Source organism: Xenopus laevis, chromosome 6L (assembly GCF_017654675.1).
Source record: "Xenopus laevis strain J_2021 chromosome 6L, Xenopus_laevis_v10.1, whole genome shotgun sequence".
Lineage (NCBI taxonomy): Eukaryota > Metazoa > Chordata > Amphibia > Anura > Pipidae > Xenopus > Xenopus laevis.
In genome coordinates, this window is record NC_054381.1 from 39193904 (window position 1) to 39215771 (window position 21868).

At 38.3% G+C, this 21868-nt stretch overlaps 1 protein-coding gene and 1 long non-coding RNA gene across 5 annotated transcripts; both read right to left on the reverse strand.

Moving 5' to 3' along the window:
* Positions 1 to 541: 541 nt before the first annotated feature.
* On the reverse strand, positions 542 to 12433 carry LOC108718872. Its single transcript, XR_005961777.1, has 3 exons — positions 11793 to 12433; positions 1642 to 3136; positions 542 to 1484 (listed from the first exon to the last, which is right to left on the reverse strand). It is a non-coding gene; the product is annotated as an uncharacterized LOC108718872 (long non-coding RNA).
* Positions 12434 to 16506: 4073 nt separating this feature from the next.
* On the reverse strand, positions 16507 to 19500 carry twist1.L (twist family bHLH transcription factor 1 L homeolog). 4 transcript variants are annotated; one of them, XM_018266118.2, is made up of 2 exons: positions 18819 to 19500; positions 16507 to 17155 (listed from the first exon to the last, which is right to left on the reverse strand). In XM_018266118.2, exon 1 carries the CDS (start codon positions 19349 to 19351, stop codon positions 18851 to 18853), a length of 501 nt encoding a protein of 166 aa, XP_018121607.1. In that variant the 5' UTR covers positions 19352 to 19500; the 3' UTR covers positions 16507 to 17155; positions 18819 to 18850.
* Between the last annotated feature and the right edge of the window lie 2368 nt (positions 19501 to 21868).

The following is a 21868-nucleotide window of genomic DNA, read 5'->3' on the forward strand; positions in this document are numbered from 1 at the left end:
ACGGAACGCGGGGGAGCGCAGGTAAAAACGCTCATGTGTAAGAGCCCTAAGGCATTTTCAATTATTAAAGATTTTCATTAAAAGGACCTATAGATTAAACATGATTATCCCTTTGCACAAGACCAAATAACTGAATCTGCACACATAGGGCTCTTACACACGAGCGGTTGTAGCTGCGCTCCCCTGCATTCCGTTTTTCTGCGTTCAGCAGGAGTAGACGCATTACATTTTTTCCAATGGGGCTGTACTCACACAGGCGTATGTAGGCGCTGAACGCAGGAAAAATGCAGCATGTTGCGTCTCAACCTGCGTTCGGCGCCTACACGCGCCATCCGGAGATGTTCAGGTATAGGATACATTATCTGGAAACCTGTTATACAGAAAGCTCCGAATTATAGAAAGGCTGTCTCCCATTTTATCCAAATAATTCAAATATTTAAAATTGATTTCCTTTTTCTTGTAATAATACAACAGTACCTTGTACTTGATCCCAACTAAGATATAATTAATCCTTATTGGAAGCAAAGCCACCTATTGGGGTTATTTAATGTTTAAATTATTTTTTTAGTAGACTTAAGGTATGAAGATCCATTTATGGAAAGATCCATTGTCCGGAAAATCCCAGGTCCTGAGCATTCTGTATAACAGGTCTCGTGCCTGTACTTGCAATCTTAGATTAAAAGAACTGATATCATTTTAGGAATATTTTATATAATATGGCAATGATGTGACTGCAAACCAAACAAAAAACAAATGATAAAAACGACTTTTTTTTTGTATTTGTGAATAATTTCTGTTTTGTTTTTATTAGCACTAAACTAGGGTTTTTCAACCATAAAGGTATTTAACTTATCCTCCATTATAAAAAAAGATTATTCACTTTTGCATTTGCTCCTATGAATAGTGCATGTAATAAAAAGTTTTGTAGTAAAGAATACTGTTTTTCAAGCTAATCAAAATTTTCCATTAATTGTCTTCAAAACATTTTAGGGTCAGTCGTCTCTATTTAAAGTAGGTGTCCCGGCAGCCTCAAAATTGAGCAACAAAAGGTAGGTGTCTCCCAGAATGCCCAGAATGAGACAAAGTAGATGTGAAAAATAACAGGGGCTGAATTCGCTCAGGCAGAAAACCCAGAACTGTAAATGTATCAGCCTGTGATAAAGCTGAGGGGTTAGGAATGAGATTTCTGTAGTGATGGGCGAATTTCTTCCATTATGCCTTGCCGAAAAATTTGCTAATTTCCAGCGAAACGTTGAAAAACGAGTGAAACTCGAAAATTTAATTGTGGACGCGTGTGTTGACGTGCGGCGATTTTGACTCAATCGACTTTTCAGACGCAAGTCTCGCAAGTTTATTCGCCGGCGACAAAACGCGGAAAGTCAACGCGAATTTGCGCCAGTCAAATTTATTCCCCATCGCTAGATTTCTGTTCAGGAAGTGGGAATCAGGATGTGGGGAAGCAAATGGAGGCAGCTTGAAGAGAGCTGAGGAACAAAAAAAGAGGCTATGAGTAAAAAAATGTAATTTGCTGGTAGGAGATTCCACAATAGTGGCAGAGATACTTTCAAATAACAGGTTTCTTAGAGGGCTACCAGTGGGCTAGTCTGCAAAACTTACTGTGAATAAAACACAGGCAATTACCTGCTTGAAGTTACTTGCATACTTAGGTGTCATTTCTGCCATATAAGTTTATTCTTTCAACTCGCTTACTTGCTTGGGTGTCACTGTCTCATCTGAAAAGGTACTGCCACTTTTGCAATTTAAGTTAATTCCTACTCCTGAAATAAGCAGAAATCAAAATCAGGAAGCCAAGTTAAAAATTGTACCCAGCAAATGCAGTTTATCTCAGCCTTTACTCCCTGTGTCATGTCCTGGTGACCATGGAATTACTTTTCAATAAATGAATAAATTAAACTGATTGAATGTGTTGATTAAAGTGACCCTATGTGATTACATGTCCACTTTCCACCAATACATGTCCAAAGTTTAGGGCATTAATTTTTAATACCCAAGCATGGCAAATGTACACTCCCAAAGGAATGGCAACAAAAAGGACACATTAATTGTATAGCAAAGCAATCAAGCCTTATTTATGATTAGCAGTAATTATCCTCCAGCAATGATTTTGTCTTTTTAAAAAAAAAAAAAACACAAAAAATTCAAGCTGTGATTTAATAATGACAGAAGAAAATAAATCCAAAAGCATAGTTAAGAACTTCAATTCTGTTAACTTGCAACATAGAAAAGTATTATAATAAGAAAGTATAAAAATTAAGTGGCACGTGGTAAGAGGCACAGTAGGAAAGAGGCCCATGCCCTGTAGAGCTTACAATCTACGGTAAGTGTTGAGGATAATGTCTTTGTAAATGAAGGTACAGAATGAGATCTGCAGAAATGCTAAAATGCAATATTCAGTTCAATCCTGTTGGACTTTTTGTTCAAAGCAGCACAAAGATTCTCAAACTGTGGGGCTGAACCAGTAAGGAGGTCTAAGCATCAGACCAAGGGTGAGGTTTGGGGTTTATGGTTATTTGCTGTTTTGGACAGTACCAGAACTATAACAGCTTGACCGTATGACATTCAGCAAAGGAAGAGCAGTTTGGCCACCACACAAAATGACAGTTGCCATGGGGGTCCTCTTCATCCTATTTTGCCATGCAGTCGACTCAGTGTCAGCTGCCCAAAGGAGACTTAGGTCCAGGTTCAGAAGTGTTTTACACTGATCCCTCTGCTACTGTCTAGTAACGTTTCATGGTTTCATATATCCATGTTATTTCCTAAAGGGAGTGTCACCAAATGTTGTGCCACAATTGTGTGTGGGGAATTTGAACCAAAAAGGTCTTAAATATTTGGACAAGGTTCAAGTCCTATGGACTAGAAGGGGTAGGCTTGGATGTGGCTGTCTGGCAGAACATCATTGCTGACAGCAGGGGAAGGCTGCATGGGATATACTGCAACTTAGAGGTAACCAACCTCACCTGGAAACGCAAAGGTCTTCCCATTCTTCTGTGGTCACCACTGCAGATCTCATGGACCGACTTTGGCAGCTTTCGTGCATTTATTATATGCCCTGCTGAAGACAAATGCCCTAGCTGGTCTTTCTTTTTAATAAATGCTGCATTTTGCATCGGTGGAGCTGGAAAAATGTGACAGAATTTTGGTACGCTGGTTATTTTCCCGTAAGGGCTGAAGGACATATATGTTTTACAATATAAATCACATCTTAATACATATGGTCACATCATTTTTCAGCTGAATTCGTTATAGTTTTCAAAATATTTCTGTTCTGTTGGGCCATTAAGGGATATTTGGAAGATAAGAGAAAGCCTCCAGAGTGCTACAAAAGATCATCAGAGATAGAGACAAAACAATTACTTGGAGAAGGGAGACTTAGGGGCACGGTATAGTACAGGACAAAGAAAACATGTCAAGACATTATAATTATAATTTAATTTGCTGTAGTTATTAACAAAAGAATAAAAAAAAAGAACCTTTGATATGTTGATTTTTCCAAACCTTTGCAAATGTCAGAAATTTGACAGGGAAAATAGAGCAAAGACAAAATACAGTTATTTGTGGAACAAGCGATTCACTTGGCTCATTTTACGGGATAAAACACGGCAAAAACAATTTGCCATCTCCATGCTGGCAACTTCCGTTGTTTTCATTGGCCACACTGGCGGCATACTCATAGGCAGTGTAACCCATCTGCTTGATTTCAAGGTGAGTTCAGCGTGCGTTGAACATGCCACGAACTTGGAACATATAGTTACCATGGCAATTCATCTCCAGCTTCCAATTAATAATTAGTAGATAGTGTGGTTCATGTACCTTTGTTAATAGTTTATGGTGTGCAATTATGCTTCTACTGTAGTGCTATGTATTTGCATTAGGAATGCACCAAATCCACTATTTCCGATTCGGCTGAATCCCCGCATCCTTTGCGAAAGATTCCTAATTTGCATGTGCATTGGTAGGGAAAAACATTTTTACTAACTTGTTTATGACAAAAAGTCACTCGATTTCCCTCCCCGTATTTAATTTGCATATGCAAATTTGGATTCGGTTAAGCTGGGCAGAGGGATTCAACGGAATCCGAATCCTGCTAAAAAAAGGTGAATCCCGAACGAATCCTGGATTTGGTGCATCCATAATTTGCATATGTTAATTGACCCTCCTCTGTCATTTGTTTAAAGGAAACTCCACCGACATGATTACAATAATGATATTTTGCAAAAGAAAATTTAATTCTAAATAACTTTACAGTGGAAATGATTATATTCCCTGATTCTAAATGTAAATACAATTGCTTTGGAAATCATTAATTGTCTGTCTTTTTCTCTTCTATAACATGCTAAAAATTGACAGTGAACCCCAGCTTTAAATACGAGGGATGTGTGGAGAACCAAGTACAGAATTCTACATTCATGTGGCCTGTACTTAAGATACATTCATGTGATCTTGGATACAGATCACATGAATGTAGAATTCTGTGCTTACTTCTCCACACAACCCTCGTATTTAAAGCTGGGGTTCACCTTAAAGGGCAAGTCAACCCTAAAATAAAAATTTGCCTAATAAAAGAAAACATAATTCTAGGCAACTTTCCAATATACATTAATTAAAATTTTCTGTGCTTTTAAAGTTATTTGTAAAAACATTTGCTATTAAAAGCAGCATTTGCTTAAAAGACTAGTAACATAAAAAAAATGTAAAAAAAATTTGTTTCTAAATAACGGAAAAAAAAAACACCAAGAAACTTTTAAATTTAAATTCGCAAAGTCTTTATTAAGAAATAACTAACCGATTCTCTCTTACCGATCCATAGTGCGGCGCTCGATTTCTCCTCCCTGCCTTCTATAGGAGATAGCCAGGGAGAAGAAATTGAGCGCCGCACGATGGATCGTCGCCCTGTCGCAGTTTCTGAAGAGGAGCACAAGCGGAGAATTGGTAAGTTATTTCTTAATAAAGACTTTGTGAATTTATAGTTAAAAGTGTGTTGTGTTTTTTTTTTCGTTAAAGGAGTGGTTCACCTTTAAGGTAATTTTTAGTATGTTATAGAATGGCCAATTCTAAACAACTTTTCAATTGGTTTTCATTATTTATTTTTTATAGTTATTTGTCTTTTTCTTCTGATTCTTTACAGCTTTCAAATGGGTGTCGCTGACCCCCTTCTAAAAAACAAATGCTCTGTAAGGCTACAAATGTATTGTAATTGCTACTTTTTATTACTCATCTTTCTATTCAGTCCTCTCCTATTCATATTCTATTGTCTTATTCAAAACAATGCATGGTTGCTAGGGGAATTTGTACCCTAGCAACCAGATTGCTTAAAATGCAAATTAAATAATAAAAAATGAAAACCAATTGAAAATTGTCTCAGAATATCACAATATCTACATCATAATAAAAGTTATCTCAAAGGTGAACCACCCCTTTAAGTGCAAAATTTTTTTTTTTAAAGAAAATTTTATGTTACTGGTCCTTTAACTCCTGGTTGTTACTTTTTAAACAATGTTGCAAAAGTCTTATTTCCCCAGCAAAGACAGGTCTGTTAGCTGCCTTGTTTTTTTGTAGTAGAAACCATTAACAGTCTGAGCCATCGGGGCAGAGAATAGAAAGGACCAGACAAACACTGCTTTCAATAGCAATCCATATACAAAAAAAAACAAAAACTTACCATTCCAAACCATAGAAAATGTGCATTGAAAGTATATCGGAAAGTTGCTTAGAATAATGTTTTCTTTTATAAGGCACATTTTTATTTTGGGGTTGACTTGCCCTTTAAGTTAAGTTTTAGCAAGATCCAGTAACTGAGAACCTGCAACAAAAGAGAATGAGACTCCATTCTCTTTTGGTGCAGGTTCTCAGTTACTGAATCTTGCATTTAAAGGAACAGTAACACCAAAAAATGAAAGTCATTTAAAGGAATGTCTATATAATTTACTGTTGCCCTACACTGGTAAACCTGGTGTGTTTGCTATTGAAACACGTGTATAGTTCATATAAACAAGCTGCTGTGTAGCCATGGAGGCAGCCATTCAAGCACAAGATACACAGTAGATTGCAGATAAGTTCTGAAGAATCCCATTGTATACTACAGAGTTTATCTGTTATCTGCCGAGTATCTTATGCTTTTCCTCCTTTTTCAGCTTTGAATGGCTGCCCCCATGGCTACACAGCAGCTTATTTATATAAACTTTAGTAGTCTTTCTGAAGCAGATATGCTAGTTGTACCAGTGCAGGACAGCAGAATTTTATATTTTCATTATTTTAGTACACTTAAATTTTTTGGTGTGACTGTTCCTTAAACACAGAAGACTATATCATATATATAATAAAAGGTCGTCTAAAAGCAAATCTTAGTCCTTCAACAATGAAGCATCAGACACTCTATGGGGGCTTTGTTGGACCCCAGGCAGGAACTGATCCAATCAGTACTGATTAGTGATGGGGTCAGTGTCTCGCAGAGTGGAACAACTTCATTAAATGGAATCTCCAGTTCTCCACCCAAAAACTGTTTTGTTTTGTTTTTTTCATAATGAAAAATAAATAGCTTTCCATTATAAAGCAGAACATACCTGTATTTTCTGAAATGCTGGTTCTGATTCCTAAAACAATGTAGCAACAATGTAAAGTCAGAACAAAATAAACACATGGTGTTTTTTTTTTTAAGTTACAGCTACACTTTATTTTTTTTTAACAGCTGAAAATGTTTAATGTCCCTTTAGTTACCTGTTAAAACGGTTTTGGGGTGGGGGTCCCGTTTAAAGTGGAGAGAAACATTATATCTGTACAAAGACTGCTTCTCTGGACGTTGGTAACTTTGCAGTTCACTTGCAAGAATAATTCAAGCATTTTTTTTTTCATTTTTGCTCTTGTTTATTTTACCTTTGCTAAGTTGGTGGTGCCACTAGTACCCACTTTGTTCTGAAATAGCGGGGCCCCACTACACTGTTTGCTCTGTCTGTACAAAGATACTAAATAGAGCAGCATTTTACTAAATCGCTCGCAGCCGCTCACAGTCGTGCATAGCAGCTTCTGCTGTATGATCGAAAGTCGGTTGAATTATATATTCTATACTATAGCACTGGGGTATTAAATACACAATCTACCCAGTCAGTGCACCCCCCATGGGATTCCAATCGCTGCGCTCTGCCTAGAAGCGTTCCCTGCGGTCAGACAGCTTTATATAGAGACCTGCATTTTCTCCTCTACAACTCGAGGCGATTTCCTTGTTCAATTTCAATTTGTAATTGAAGTTGAGCTCCAAGTCGTTGGTAATTAAACGCAATGTCACAGCTGTGGGAATTAAAGATCCCAGCGAGGGGCTCTCATATTCTCTCTCTTGCTAAAGGAACAGTCACCTAAGTACAGTCAACTGAAACATTAGAACCTGTTTTATAACTGAGGGGGAGACCCTTCTATTGGAATCCAGCCCTTTCAACCCTTGCTAGCTAGGTACCACAAATTCTTTCCCCTCCAGCTGGATTCAGCTACATTCTTTCTAGAGTCAGAACCAGTAGTGCAAAGAATATAAACTGCGTTATTGCAACAAATAATTTGAAAACCACTAAAAAATGTGTGCTTACAATGTTTTTAAATAGGTAAGAATGTATTCTTGGGTTGACAATCCTTTAATAACTCTAAATGTAATTGATATGTGAGTTTAACTTAATTATCATTAATGTGTACATTAAAAACAGTATAATAATAACAATAATAATTATTATTATTATTATTATTATTATTGTTGTTGTTGTTGTTGTTGTTAGTAGTAGTGGTGGTGGTAGTAGTAGTAGTAGTATGCTTAATATCATTTCAAAGAGAGAGTATAATTAAATAATTCCAGTGTAGGACAGCACAGAATGCAGTACAGCCCCCCTTTAAAGGCAAAATATAAAAACATATAACAATTATACCTGTGCACTCATATAGACACTCCACATGATTTCAGTCTGAGCACATTGTATTCCAAATCCAGAGTCCAGAGACTGAAACCACCCAGCACCCATTTCTTTGATATCCCCTCCCCCCACTGATATAATGCAGGTAAATAGCAATTGATCTGGGCTGTCAGGACTTATTAAGATTTCAGCGGCCTTTTTTGCCTTTTGGGGGAGCAACAGATATGAAAAGGTATTGTTTGCTTTCCTCCAAATATCCATACACAGTATCAGGTTTTTTTAGATTTTCTAACTATTCCCACATGTTTCAGAAATAATTGCATTTTATTGACATTTTGGCTTGGCTCCTAAAGATGAATATCATTCAGCTGCTAAACATTTGATAGGCTTGAAGCTTTTTTTGACTGTTTTAATTTGTATTATTTTGCAGAAATTTACATACAGCTGAGAAAATGAACTCCAAGCGATGTGATATGGTTGGATGCAAATAACATCATGGTTCTATTTAATGTCACTCTTAAATAGGGCAATATGTGGCACCGGTTTTATGATGGATTAAAAATATGGGTAGATCGTTAAAAAGAATTAACCATTATAATATGATGAATATTAATTATAATACAGTTACATTAATATTACATTGTTTTTTTTATTGTTTTAATCTTCTAAAATTAAATACGATCTTAAAGAGGGGATACAAATAAAATAATTTGGCTACATGGAGAGAATAAGGAAGATAAGATGCATGCCAGCACATTTTGTTTGCTACAAATTCTATATATTTTTTTAAGTGGTAGATATTTATACAATGTAGACAGACACATGACTCAATATTATCTAAATCAACAAGCTTTTATTTTCTATCATTTATACAAAGGAATATTTTAGCTTTCTTATATCTGGGATCCAGAGAGTGTTGGAGGGGTGCCTTTCATTCTCATGTGCCCAGTGGCATCTCAGCTGGGTGATTCCCTACAGGAACGGCATTGGTTAATAGTGGTGAGGTCACAATGAGCTGAACAGATCTAATGAACTGCACTAACTAACCTCTTGGATAACCTGTCAGAATCTTATCGGGCGCAGAGCCAGGACAGGGTTAAGAACAGGTTTCCATGTGACACAAGCCATCTGGAAAATGTCAGAGAAATGCTGTCTCATAAATCTCTCGGTGCCCAGAGATTCCTTATATCTTCCCATTCACAGTCTCAGATCAAAGCAGCTTTAGGGAATCCTATAAACACCTATAGGCATCAGACGAGCAGGACAGGAAAATGCACTCAATAAAGTGAGATCTATGAGGCCCAGCGCCAGTCTGCACCAGAGTGCAAGGAAATAGCGCACGTGACCTGCCCACACACCTGTCTCCTGACACTGAGTGTAGGGCAGGTGCACTGCACACTAACTGTCACTCTCTGCATTGGCACACAATAAGATGCTCACACTGGAGACTGACAGATCATTTAATGGGCTCATCTATTTTACAAAATAGCTGCTAAACATATTGTGCAACTGTAAGGACAGATATTTAGATATGAGATTAGACATGATAGAAATATTAGCTAGATGATAGATAGATAGATAGATAGATAGATAGATAGATAGATAGATAGATAGATAGATAGATAGATAGATAGATAGATAGATAGAGTTAGTTAGATATATAGATAGATAAATAATGGAAAGAAGAAAGAAAGAAAGAAAGAAAGAAAGAAAGAAAGAAAGAAAGAAAGAAAGAAAGAAAGAAAGAAAGAAAGAAAGAAAGAAAGAAAACATAAAGATAGAGAAATAGATAGATATATAATGGCAAATAGATAGATAGATAGATAGATAGATAGATAGATAGATAGATAGATAGATAGATAGATAAATTGATAGATAAATAATGGAAGGAAGGAAGGAAAGAAAGAAAGAAAGAAAGAAAGAAAGAAAGAAAGAAAGAAAGAAAGAAAGAAAGAAAGAAAGAAAGAAAGAAAGAAAGAAAGAAAGAAAGAAGGAAATAGATATATAATGGCAAGATGGATAGATAGATAGATAGATAGATAGATAGATAGATAGATAGATAGATAGATAGATAGATTATATATATAGAGAGAGACAGAGAGAGAGAGAGAGAGAGAGAGAGAGAGAGAATATCTGACAGATAATCAATGGTAAAATGTCTCCTCATCAGAAACTAATAACCGAACTAGAGTATCTCATCTATCGATAGACAGACAGGAATCGGTCGACAATTGGTTATAAGAAATCTGAATATTCTTCACAAACGAAAAGGTTGACTTCATTGCCCTCATTCAATCAAAATGACCCAGAATAAGAATTAGACAGACACATCATAATTAAAACACTGGTGATGCACAGATAGGAAGAGCTGATGCATCAAAATTCCTCCTGCACTGGTTTGTGGTCTGCTCATGTGCACAGCTCACAATGTGGTCACAACTGTCAGCCGGGAGTAAAAGGGCCAGCTGTCATTTTATTGGCACTTCCGCCAGAAGTCGAATATTTCAGGACTTGGAACAGTGGGAAATGATCATTTAATTGGCTCTCAAAAAGGAGACTCCATAAATAAAACCTACAAATGAACGAGGTTACTATTGGAAACGTTTGCAGATCAAAAAGGCACCTATTAACAGATGTCTTGCATGCTGAAAGTATAACAGTAAATGCTAAACCACTTTCCACTATACTTCCCACAATACATTCCTTACAAATTTCCACTGGTTTTAGCGTTATATGTAAATTTAATTACAACGGAAAACAGTTTTTATACTTTTTTTTGTTCGCTGGTTTTGACCTTTGAAATATTATAGGCGAGGCAGCTTCTGCTATATTATTTCAGGAGTAAAAAGCAGTATGGCAGAGGATACAAACAGCTAGAAAGACAGTGTTTCAAATAGCAATCATACAGCATATATATATATATACGCAAAGTGAAGGTAAAATCATTAGGATTGTGTTATTAATTGATGCTGGAATGTTGCCTGAAATGACTTTTTTTTGTTTGAATGTCGTAAGTTTGGTATCCGCATTTGCAGAATAGAATTTGCTTTATAGCAAATTTGAGGGAGTATATTTCACTCCCAGTTATTCTGCACATTCCAAGGCTGAGATACCAGAGCTACAAACTGCAGCACCGACTTCTATCAGCGACTTCTGCACAACCAAATTGTATTCTCTGTGCGAGTTCTGCCGGCTCCAGGCTATATATGGTTACAGGGTTCCTTCACACAGTGTATCCCACCGGCTACAGCCAGGACAACATTTACACTACATTTATATTCTATTACATGAGGTGTGTAATCCTGAAAGTCGGAAACGTCAGGAGAGGGGGAGAATAATTCATATATTGATAAACAACATATAATGAAATCTATGCACATAAATATGTGACAGTGAGTGAGAGATGATGATGATAGATAGATAGATAGATAGATAGATAGATAGATAGATAGATAGATAGATAGATAGATAGATAGATAGATAGATAGATAGGTAGATAGATAGATAGATAGATAGATAGATAGATAGATAGATAGATAGATAGATGATAGATAGATAGATAGATAGATAGATAGATAGATAGATAGATAGATAGATAATAGACAGACAGATAGATAAAAAGAATATCTGACAGATAATCGATGGTAAAATGTCTCCTCATCAGAAACTAATAACCGAACTAGAGTATCTCATCTATCTTATTCTAAATAATGAAATGTCACCTCTGCATTGAATACCTGTTCTACACCAGCGAATGCTCTACATGCAAGCATCTATGTATAAAGTTTGCCATGTGTCCTCCATTGTTGCCAGGGTTAGTGAATGGCACATGGCTATGAGAGAGATGTCAGTCAGTGAAGGAACCTGCAGGAGGAAACACCATACCGCATGTCAATGAGCCCATCATCCAGCAGCCTCCAGCTCTCTCATCTACATCCCTCCCGGCTGCCTGTCACCCACATTATTCAGAGGGTCCCCCCAATCTTCCGATGGATCCGAGGTGCTGTGAGCTGTGCGGAGATAAAGAGCGGCGGCCCAGCCCGGAGCAGTGAGACTGAATGGGACTGTGTGTGGGGAGGAGGGGCGGGCTCTCTGGCAGTTCCACATCTGTTCGCTCCACGTGACAATCACAGGGAAACTCTGGAACATCTGGTCTTGGTAGAAGAAGAAGAATAGATCCTTTCCGTGTACCTGCTGGACTTTCCCATGTTACACAGAGAGTCCCACTGGGTCCCCTTTCCCCCCTAACCACCAGCAACACACAAACAACAAGACGGGTGTTTTTCTCTTCTGCCTCCCTCCCCCCAAACACACACAGGGAAGTGTTCTTCCTTCTGCACCTACACACACGAGTGTTTATTCCTTCTGTCTCCCCAATAACCTCCCCCACACACCGGAGTGTTATAATAATCCTTTATAAGAATCCTTTACAATAATCCGTTATCCTTTATAATAATCTTTTAACTGACACAATCGCACCAAACCTACTCATTCCCTCCCCCGCAGAGTTGAACCTACAGCCCCTCCATAACCAGAACGTCTCAGCTTCGTCGTCCCCCCCCCCACTAAATGCAATGTCTGTGGCCCCTAATCATTCCTTCAGACTCAGCTGATTTTTCTACTGTGCAACAGGCTTGGCTGGTACAGATACTGCTTGGATATTATAACTGACAGACTGACCCCACCAGTGGGGCTAAGGGGCGAGCTTGATATATTTACACCCATTTAGTAACCTGTGATATGATTTGCTACGCATTGGTAAAGAAATAGTTAAAAAAAAACACTTTTTTGAAAGAGAGAAAAACAAAGGAAAAAAGAAAATACAGCAACCTTGTATTAAGATATAAAATTCCCTGGCCCATCAATCCTACAGAACTATACACAATAGGCAAGCGATTTAATAAGTGTGTGTTGCTGCTATAAAGCCGGTGCTTGTGCTTTGCCTGGTGTTGCTCTTCCTAAATGGCAGCCTGTTAGTTGTAAAAGGGAACTTTGTGCAAGTGATTTTAACCTGCTCCACCTTCCAGTGACCTGCCAAATGCCCCCTTCTTATTTTATAGACATCTGGAGATTCCATACATGCCTCAAACTCCAATTACACACCTTCTTCAAAGAACTCGGCCTTTGATTGGAAAAGAACATGAAGAGGACTTGAATCCCCCAAAAACCGTTACTTGCCAAACGTTAATGTAATATAAATCCTATAAAAATGTTTACTAGCGAGGCCATTTTGTTGTTCATAAGATTAAAAGTCACAGCAATTAAAGGCAGCACAGAGCCCGGCTTTTTGAAATAATGGCCTGACTCATAGCAGTTATTGTTTACAGTATGTTCTCCCAGTCTAAACTGTATCCAGAGTCCCAGGGCCACTAATCCATGGCAATATCCCCCGAGATGAATTAAGGAGATCCTATAATGTACACCATTAATAAACAGCATTAGGGGGAGCTGCATACATGTTCCCTTGAAGCTGATTAAAGTTTTCAGGCTTGGCTGTACACACATGTATATACACACACACATGTATATATATATGTGTGTGTATATGTATTTGCATTTTCTGCAACTGCTGTGTGTGTAAAACCTCCCCCTGCGATCATATCGCCAGATGTGCCACAGACAGGGTCCATTCTCTATCTGGATACTTGAGGGCAAACTGGCACTGTGCCCCCTTTTCCTGTAGTGGATCTTCCCCAGGTGAATTTTGTTCCCTACCCAAATTGTAGCATTTGCTCCCTGTTCGTTTGTTTGCTTTCTCTCTGATTATAGAGATGCAGGGAGCCCCCCTTACATCACGAGAGCAGGACAAATGTTCACTTTGAAGGATTCTTGGGCAGGACTTCAAGTGAAATCATATGCTTAGCAAGAATCTGATACTGACCTACAATAAATAGCTATGCCTGCTTGGCCAAACCAAGGAATGTGCACAATTCTCCAGTTTCCTACAGTAGACCCAAAGTCTATTAGTCTTGTGCATTTTGCTAAGTGCTGGGTGAAGTGAATTGTCTCATGGCTGCAGCACCCTGGCTTCCCCCAATAACAATAGAACTACACTGTTCAGCTCTGGGGGGACTTGCTCTGCTGCTGCTGCATTGCATGTAGCCATGGAGTTTTCTGGCACAATGCAGACAGTTTGGATGTGTGATGGGGAACACAGGGCCAGAGAGAAATAATGCTTATTTTAACTTGTTGTGATTGTATCACACAGCACAGGGAGGGAACTGTGTTAACCGTTTTACTGCCACTGAGTGGGTTAAGGGTATTGCTGACACTCAGGGGGCTTTCTATTGATACACCAAATAAGTATTCAGTATCAATGGTTTCAAAATGCCAGTGAGACAAAAACAGCTTTGGCTATGAGGGGGTTAAGGTTCTGTAAATAGTATTTGTGGGGGGGGGGGCGTAGAAGGAGCATCATAATAAGTAAAATATCAAAATGTCTCCTTGTGTGCTGCTTTTTTCCTACATTTGATATAACTGTTGTTTATATAGGTAAACGCCAATTTTAAATGCTAAATATTTGATACCATATAGCCCTACCTCACCCCCCACCCCAGAAAATGATCTCTAAATGCATATATATATATACACACACACAATCATCTACAACAATACTCTTTATAAATAATATGATATACATTAATCTAATACTCTACTATATATATATATATATATATATATATATATATATATATATATATATATATATATATATATATATATATATATATATATATATATATATATATATATATATATATATATACTACATACAGAATTAGCATGGACCTCTTGAACATGCAGCAGATCTGAGGAGATAATAATAATTTCTAGGCAAATGACAGGGGAGCACAGGCAGTCAACACCCACATACCTCTCTATTTTCACACACACACAGGCCTATACACACACACACACACATACAGAAAAGCACTGAAAAAAAAAAGAAAACATAACACAAACATAGGCACACAAACACATATACAAATATACACACACCTAAATACACACACGCACCCCATACCTAAAGTATCTTTGTTTTGCCTCAGATCCCCCATTCCCTTATGGATCAAAACAGAATACACAGACATTATAAGGAAACAGATCTTTATCATATGCGGCCTGTGAAGCTCAATCAATTCTGATAAAGAACTAACCCCTTCCTATTATTATAATTCATTATTATTTCCCTTGCTCTCTGTTGTTTTTCAAAAGAGACCACCATAACCTTCAATCCAGTATTCAAAGCCCTCGTTAATCTCCTGCTAAAGACAAACTCTGCGGGCTTTCTTCTGTAAACATTATGAACTGGCTCTCAGATATGCACAATATTAAATTCATAATATTGCGGTGTCAGCAGTGCTGGGCAGTATATGTGGGAACAATAAGAAGCGCTTACCAGTAACCCCGAACCCTCTCTAGACAAACACAATCTCTCTGGAAAAACACAAGCCTGTTTACTCAAAGTAAAGCCTGCCATTCAGCTGCACTCTATTTCTAACTGTACCCTTTCATCCCATTAATAGGGGAGGCAACATCCAATCAACTGCCAGCAGGGAGTGCATAAAGGGGAGACTTGATAAGCATCACTTATTACTTATCACTTACTAACCAACCCATCTAACTTTATTATATGGCATCAGGCACCTATTTACACACATGGAACATTATAGCAACATCCCCTTCTGTATGATCCATACAAATTGTTATTGTATTTCCTTTGTATTGCAACTCTAAAAAAAGAAAAAAGTCGCATTTTCACCTTAAAATGCAAAATAAGTATAAAATAATCACATTGCCTATATTATTCGTTTATTTCGTTTCGTTGTAAAAATATTTAAATCTATCTATCTTTCATCTATCTATCAATCTTTCATCTATCTATCTATCTATCTATCTATCTATCTATCTATCTATCTATCTATCTATCTATCTATCTATCTATCTATCTATCTATTAAAATTGGATAAATATAAGGCCACTAAGACAGAATGAAAATATATAAGATGTTGAATCCCTGCAAGAGCCTTGTTTGCTTTAGGGGTAATCCTGGGGAACTGATGAGAGCTGTGTGCCCAAAGATTCCTTTATTTGTTTTTGTAGAACCAGCACAAATTGCTTTGCAAAATGGTACAACAAAGTGTGACATTCTACACTGGGGCTCAAACTAATCTGAAAGTAAAAGTCATGATAAGGGAAGGCTTTGGCCCTTTTTGCCTTCCCCATCTCCCACCTTTTGACATTATTTAAAGCATGATGAGGGAAAGGGGCAATTTCTACCGAAAAAAAGTCCCCCAAGCCAATAAGCAAAGTGCAATAGTCAATCATCCTCCATAAATAACCCATGTGTCTGTCAGTAGCTGGTTTATTTGAGCTCTGCGCCCAGTTTGTTTATATTAAACCCCCCTCTCTCTCCTGGGTGTCCTTTGCAGCTAAACAAGCACATACTATATATATATATATATATATATATATATATATATATATATATATATATATATATATATATATATATATATATATATATATATATATATATATATTTTTTATTTTTTTTCCTACGAAATGCCATTTGAGTTTATACACGAATAACTCTAAATTTCAATCATATTTATTTATTGCAGAAAAATAATATACAATGATATTTACAAAACAACCATAAAAAATATGAATGCATTTAGACACCGGATCTAGTTGCATTTTTTTTTTTTAAACATGGATCAATAAATAAATAAATTTCTCAGGTGATGAATAAAGAGATGCCGCCGCTTGTATAGAAACAGTTTTCTGAACCAAGAATCAAATAGAAAAAAAATAGTCCTTCCTATTTAAAAAAAAAAAAAATGGATTTCGACAGAAACCTTCAAGAATGGGAATGTTTAAATATTTTCCTCTTAAGTGGCTTCAAAGGCACGACTGGTGGTAACGCATGCATGCAGTATATAAAAAAAAAGTACAAGGAAAATGAATTAAAAAAATAATAATTTCCAACATTCTTCGTCAAAGTCCAGATGAGAGATTTGATCAGGATCAGAATGGAATGGATTTGGCGAACCTACACGGCTCCCTGTTGTATAGACTGAGTGTCCCAGGGCACATTTGCTCTGTAAGTGCTCCGCACGCCTTCATTCGCTTCGGCCCTTTCACCCTAACACACAAAAAATCCTCAGATTTAATTGTTTGGGATATCCAGCTCCAGTTTCTACACTGTCCATTTTCCCATTCACTGGTAAAAGTATTGTCTGCTGGGAAATAAGGGAAGAGAAGAAAAAAAAAACATGAAAATTACATGTATTAAACTGCACAAACACAGGTTTTTATCAAAAAAATCGTTTTAAAAGCGATTTTATATATCTAAAACTGCTTTAAATCTCGTAAGTACATATATTTATTTATACAAAAAAACCTAAAGTGCCTATCAAGACTGTAAGTCTTTCATGAATACTATTTCCACCGTCTATTTGCCTTGTAAATACTGTTATTTGTTGATATACCGACTTTATATTAGGTGAGACTCAACTGTATTAGCCTTGTGTGCCTTGCTGCCTGTGTTAGTGTGTATTGCGTTGCTCTATGGTGGTTTGTTTCGTTATATGTTCTGGGTATTGTATTTTGGTGCATTACTTTATGACGGTGTGTGTTCCTGTATTTTAATTTGTATAGCTGTGTGTTCTTTTGTATTACTGTATGTTAGTTTGTACAGCTGTATGTTCTTTTTTATTACTGTTTGTTAGTTTGTATTACTGTGTGTTAGTTTGTATTACTTTGTGTTGGTTTGTACTACTGTGTGTTAGTTTGTATTACTATGTTTTGCTTTGTACAACTGTGTGTTAGTTTGTATGACTGTGTGTTGCTTTGTATTTCTGTGTGTTAGTTTGTATTACTGTTAGTTTGTATAGTTGTATGTTGGTTTGTATTAATGTGTGTTAGTTTGTATAGTTGTATGTTGGTTTGTATTAATGTGTGTTAGTTTGTATTACTGTGTGTTGGTTTGTATTGCTGTGTGTTAGTTTGTACTGCTGTATGTTGGTTTGTACTACTGTTTGTTGGTTTTTATTATTGTGTGTTGTTTTGTATTACTGTGTGTTAATTTGTATTAATGTGTGTTAGTTTGGATAGTTATGTGTTGGTCTGTATTACTGTGTGTTGTTTTGTATTACTGTGTGTTAGTTTGTATTACTGTGTGTTAATTTGTATTACTGTGTGTTAGTTTGTATTACTGTGTGTTAGTTTGTATTACTGTGTGTTGGTTTGTATTAGTGTGTTGGTTTGTATTACTGTGTGTTAGTTTGTATTACTGTGTGTTGTTTTGTATTACAGTTTGTATTAGTGTGTGTTGTTTTGTATTACAGTTTGAATTACTGTGTGTTGGTTTGTATTACTGTATGCTGGACTTGCTGGTGTATGTTACGGTATGGCGGTGGTTTATGTTGTTCTACTGTGTGTGTAACCGTATGTTTGTGTGTATTGCAGTATGCTGGTGTGTGTTTTTGTGTATTCCTGTATATTCAGTGAATAACGGTTTAGGAGAGTCAGCACACGGATACAAAGGAATGGCACAGAGTTTAGATATAAAACCCAGTCGTTTAAATGCTATTGAACTTCTAGCAGATCGGAATAACAATTTTGCTTTTTTTCTGCCTTCTAAAGGCCCCAGTAAGAGGGCTGTGTTTTCCACCCCCGGATTCCCTGTACTAGGCCCCTTGTGTGTGTGACTTAGCTGAGCATTGTGGCTTTGGGGCTCTGCTAATAGAATGGGGGGAGCCAAGCCCAGCAGGGATGTCCAGCCTATGAACCCCCAGTTGATTCTGAGCCAGAATTCCCAGCATCTCCTGATGTGGGGGAGGGAGCCGGGGCAGTTGTAGTGGGAGAGAAGCAGCAGCGAGTCGGCCCGTCAGTCTCTTACCTGTGTGTGTGTGGCCTGAGCTGTAGTGGCACTGCTGTTAGTGAGATGCAGACATGGACCACGCTCCCTCCATCCTCCACACGGAGAAGGCATAGCTGAGCCTCTCATGGGCCACATAACTGCAGCTGGCCATTTTGGAGTCCAGCTCGTCGCTCTGTAAGACCTGGCAGAGAAAGTCGATGTATCTGGAGGCCAGTTTGAGCGTTTGGATTTTACTCAGTTTGTCCGAGGGGAGGGTGGGGATGATCTTTCTCAAGGCTGCGAAGGCTTCATTGAGGGACTGAGTCCTCTGACGCTCCCTGACATTGGCCATGACCCTCTGACTCTGCAGCTCCTCAAAGGACTGGGGGCTACTGCCCGTGCTGCTCGCCTTCTTGTTGCGCTTCACTGAGCTCGGACTGTCGGGATCCTCGGGGCTTTTCCTAGTGGCTCGCTTCTTCCTGCATCCCCTCTTGCTCTGCTGTCTGTCAGTCTCTTCCTCGCTGTTACTCGCACTGTCTACCGGGGACACTGGCGAGCTGGACTCTTCCTGCATCATTTTCTCCCGGCACAGTCAGGAGAAGGTCCCGGGCAGAGGGCAGGCTCTGTCCCTACAGATGTCCCGTGTCAAGTCTTCTCCAAGGTGCTGAGGTGGGTGGGGGGTGGGAGCGCGCCCAGCCCTTGTACAGTCTGTCCCCAGGCGCCAACGTCTCTCGAACTCGCTGCTAAACTTCACTCAGCTCTTATATTGTCGCTGGCAGAAAGATTTGGGGAGCGCTTCCTATTGGCCCATCTGCCGTGACGTCACAGGGAGCGCCCCTCTGCCTTCTAACTTTTTTTTTATTAGGTTTCCGCTAGTCAGAAAAAAAGGAGAGAGAGAGAGAGAGAGAGAGAGAGAGAGGAAGAAAGGAACAATTCTTTTGCCATCAGAATGAAGAAGGGGCTGATTTTGTTAATAAATCCTACTACATAATCCTTTTCCTAAATTCCCATGGGACCCATCATGGAAGTGGTGGGACGTGAGAGATGTAGAAAATGTGCCCCGATACCAATAAACTTGAGCAAAGGGGACGTGTTAGTCTTTATTGTGACCACTTGGGGATTCATACGCAGATAATACGCAGGATCCTATGGGAATGGGAAAGGAAGGGTTAATGATTTAAAAAAAAAAACAAAAAACAAGCGATAAATCTCTCAATAAAAGCGATTGCACAATTCACATTCTTTACTTAGCGCGGATTGTTTTTCTTTTTGGTTTTTTTTTGTTGAAAACCCCAGGCCAGTGGAGATGATGTAATTAGGGGAGAGTGGCTCTAAATCTAAATGTCAACTCATTTCTTTCTATTCCGAGGCAGCGGAATCCCCATAGGTACCTCCTCCTCCTCCTCCTCGGTCTCATTTCTGATTATCCGAAAAAAAGAGAAACGTCCGATGTTCTTCACCCACAAAACGGATTGTCATCAGTCAGTTTGGCCGATGTGCGTAATGTCGCAGACTGACAGTTGGTGTGCTGGGAATCCAACACTTAATAATGACGCCCTCCCCTACTTCTGAAACACTTTGGGGGATAGCTTGGCCCTGAGGCTTGCAGACACCTTTCATTAGGGTTACAAGGGTGCCAGGCACATGGGTATTCATTAGACAGCTCTGGAGTAAAGCGCCCAGCACACTTTTAGTATAAATGGTTGTCAGTCACATCAACAAAATCATTCAGTGCAGTTGTTGAGGTTCAAGATAACTCTTACATTTGGTCAGCCACCCTTCACATTTAGTTCACACCCATTTAGAATCCAGAGCAACAAATCGGCACTCTATTCCCTTAGACTGGGTCCCACTAACCACTGCTCCATCTTTAGGCAAATCTGGATTCAACCCCAATGCGCACAGATATTTGGTATAATAAAGTCTTGACTCTGGGATTGATATATTCCCTTATTTCGTTTCAAATGGTCTCTTGAATGGACTGAAGAACCTTCAGTTTCAAGGTAGACTAAATGACCCACGTGATCATTTTAAATTGGAACTGCTTGAGACTGGGGTGCCCAGCAGCCCAGGACAGGCATGTGTATAGAGTTAAAGGAGAACTAAAGCCTAACTAAAGAAGGAGCTAGAAATGTTGTACATTATGTTTTGAGCTTCTGTACCAGCCCAAGGCAACCACATCCCTTTAGCAGTAAAGATCTGTGTCTCCAAAGATGCCCCTGTAGCTCCCCATCTTCTTTTCTGCTGATTCACTGCACATGCTCAGCTGCTCAGAGCCCACTGAGCATATGAGTGTCGCAGACACTTTTAAAGATGGTGAGCTCCTGTGGCAAGTTTGAAGTCCTGGATCACTGCTGCTATTGAGAATCTGAAGGCTGGTGCAATAAATTCAGTATATAAAATATGGCATTTTTAGACATATTCATTTTTAGGGTTTAGTTTTCCTTTAAGTTGCCTATGTACAGAGAGTTAACGGGAGCCTCTTAAATGAATACAGAGAGAAAAGGGGGCCTATGGTATGAGGGGTGCTTAGGGTATGTATGTACTCAAAGTTAAGGGGGGCCTGGAAGTTCTATAGAGGGTAAAGGGGTGCATGGGATATGTGTGAGTTTAGAGTTAAAGGGGTGGTTCACCTTTGAGTTTTAGTTTAGTATGTTTAGTATGTTAAGAAATGTCCAAGTTCTAGCAACTTTGCAACTGGTCTTCATTATTTATATGTTATACTTTTCAAGTTATTTGGCTTTTTTCTTCTGACCCTTTCCAGCTTTCAAATGGGGGGGGGGGTGTCACTGACCCCATCTAAAAAAAGCAAATGCTCTGTAAGGCACCCCATTTATTGTTATTGCTACTTTTTATTACTCATCTTTCTATACAGGCCTCCTCTATGCTTGTTCTTGTCTCTTATTCAAATCAGTTGCTCTGGTAATTTGGCCCCTTGCAACCAGATTGCATAAATAGTATCTCTCTCATACAAAGCTAAATAACTCAAAATCCACAAATAATAAAAAATGACAAATAATTACAAATTGATTCAGAATATCAATCTCCACTTCATACTTAAAGTTAATTAATAGGTGAGCAGTCCCTTTAAGAC

Excerpts from the sequence above, each read along its gene's own strand:
- twist1.L (XM_018266118.2), bottom strand. The coding sequence starts at position 19,351 with ATGATGCAGGAAGAGTCCAGCTCGCCAGTGTCCCCGGTAGACAGTGCG.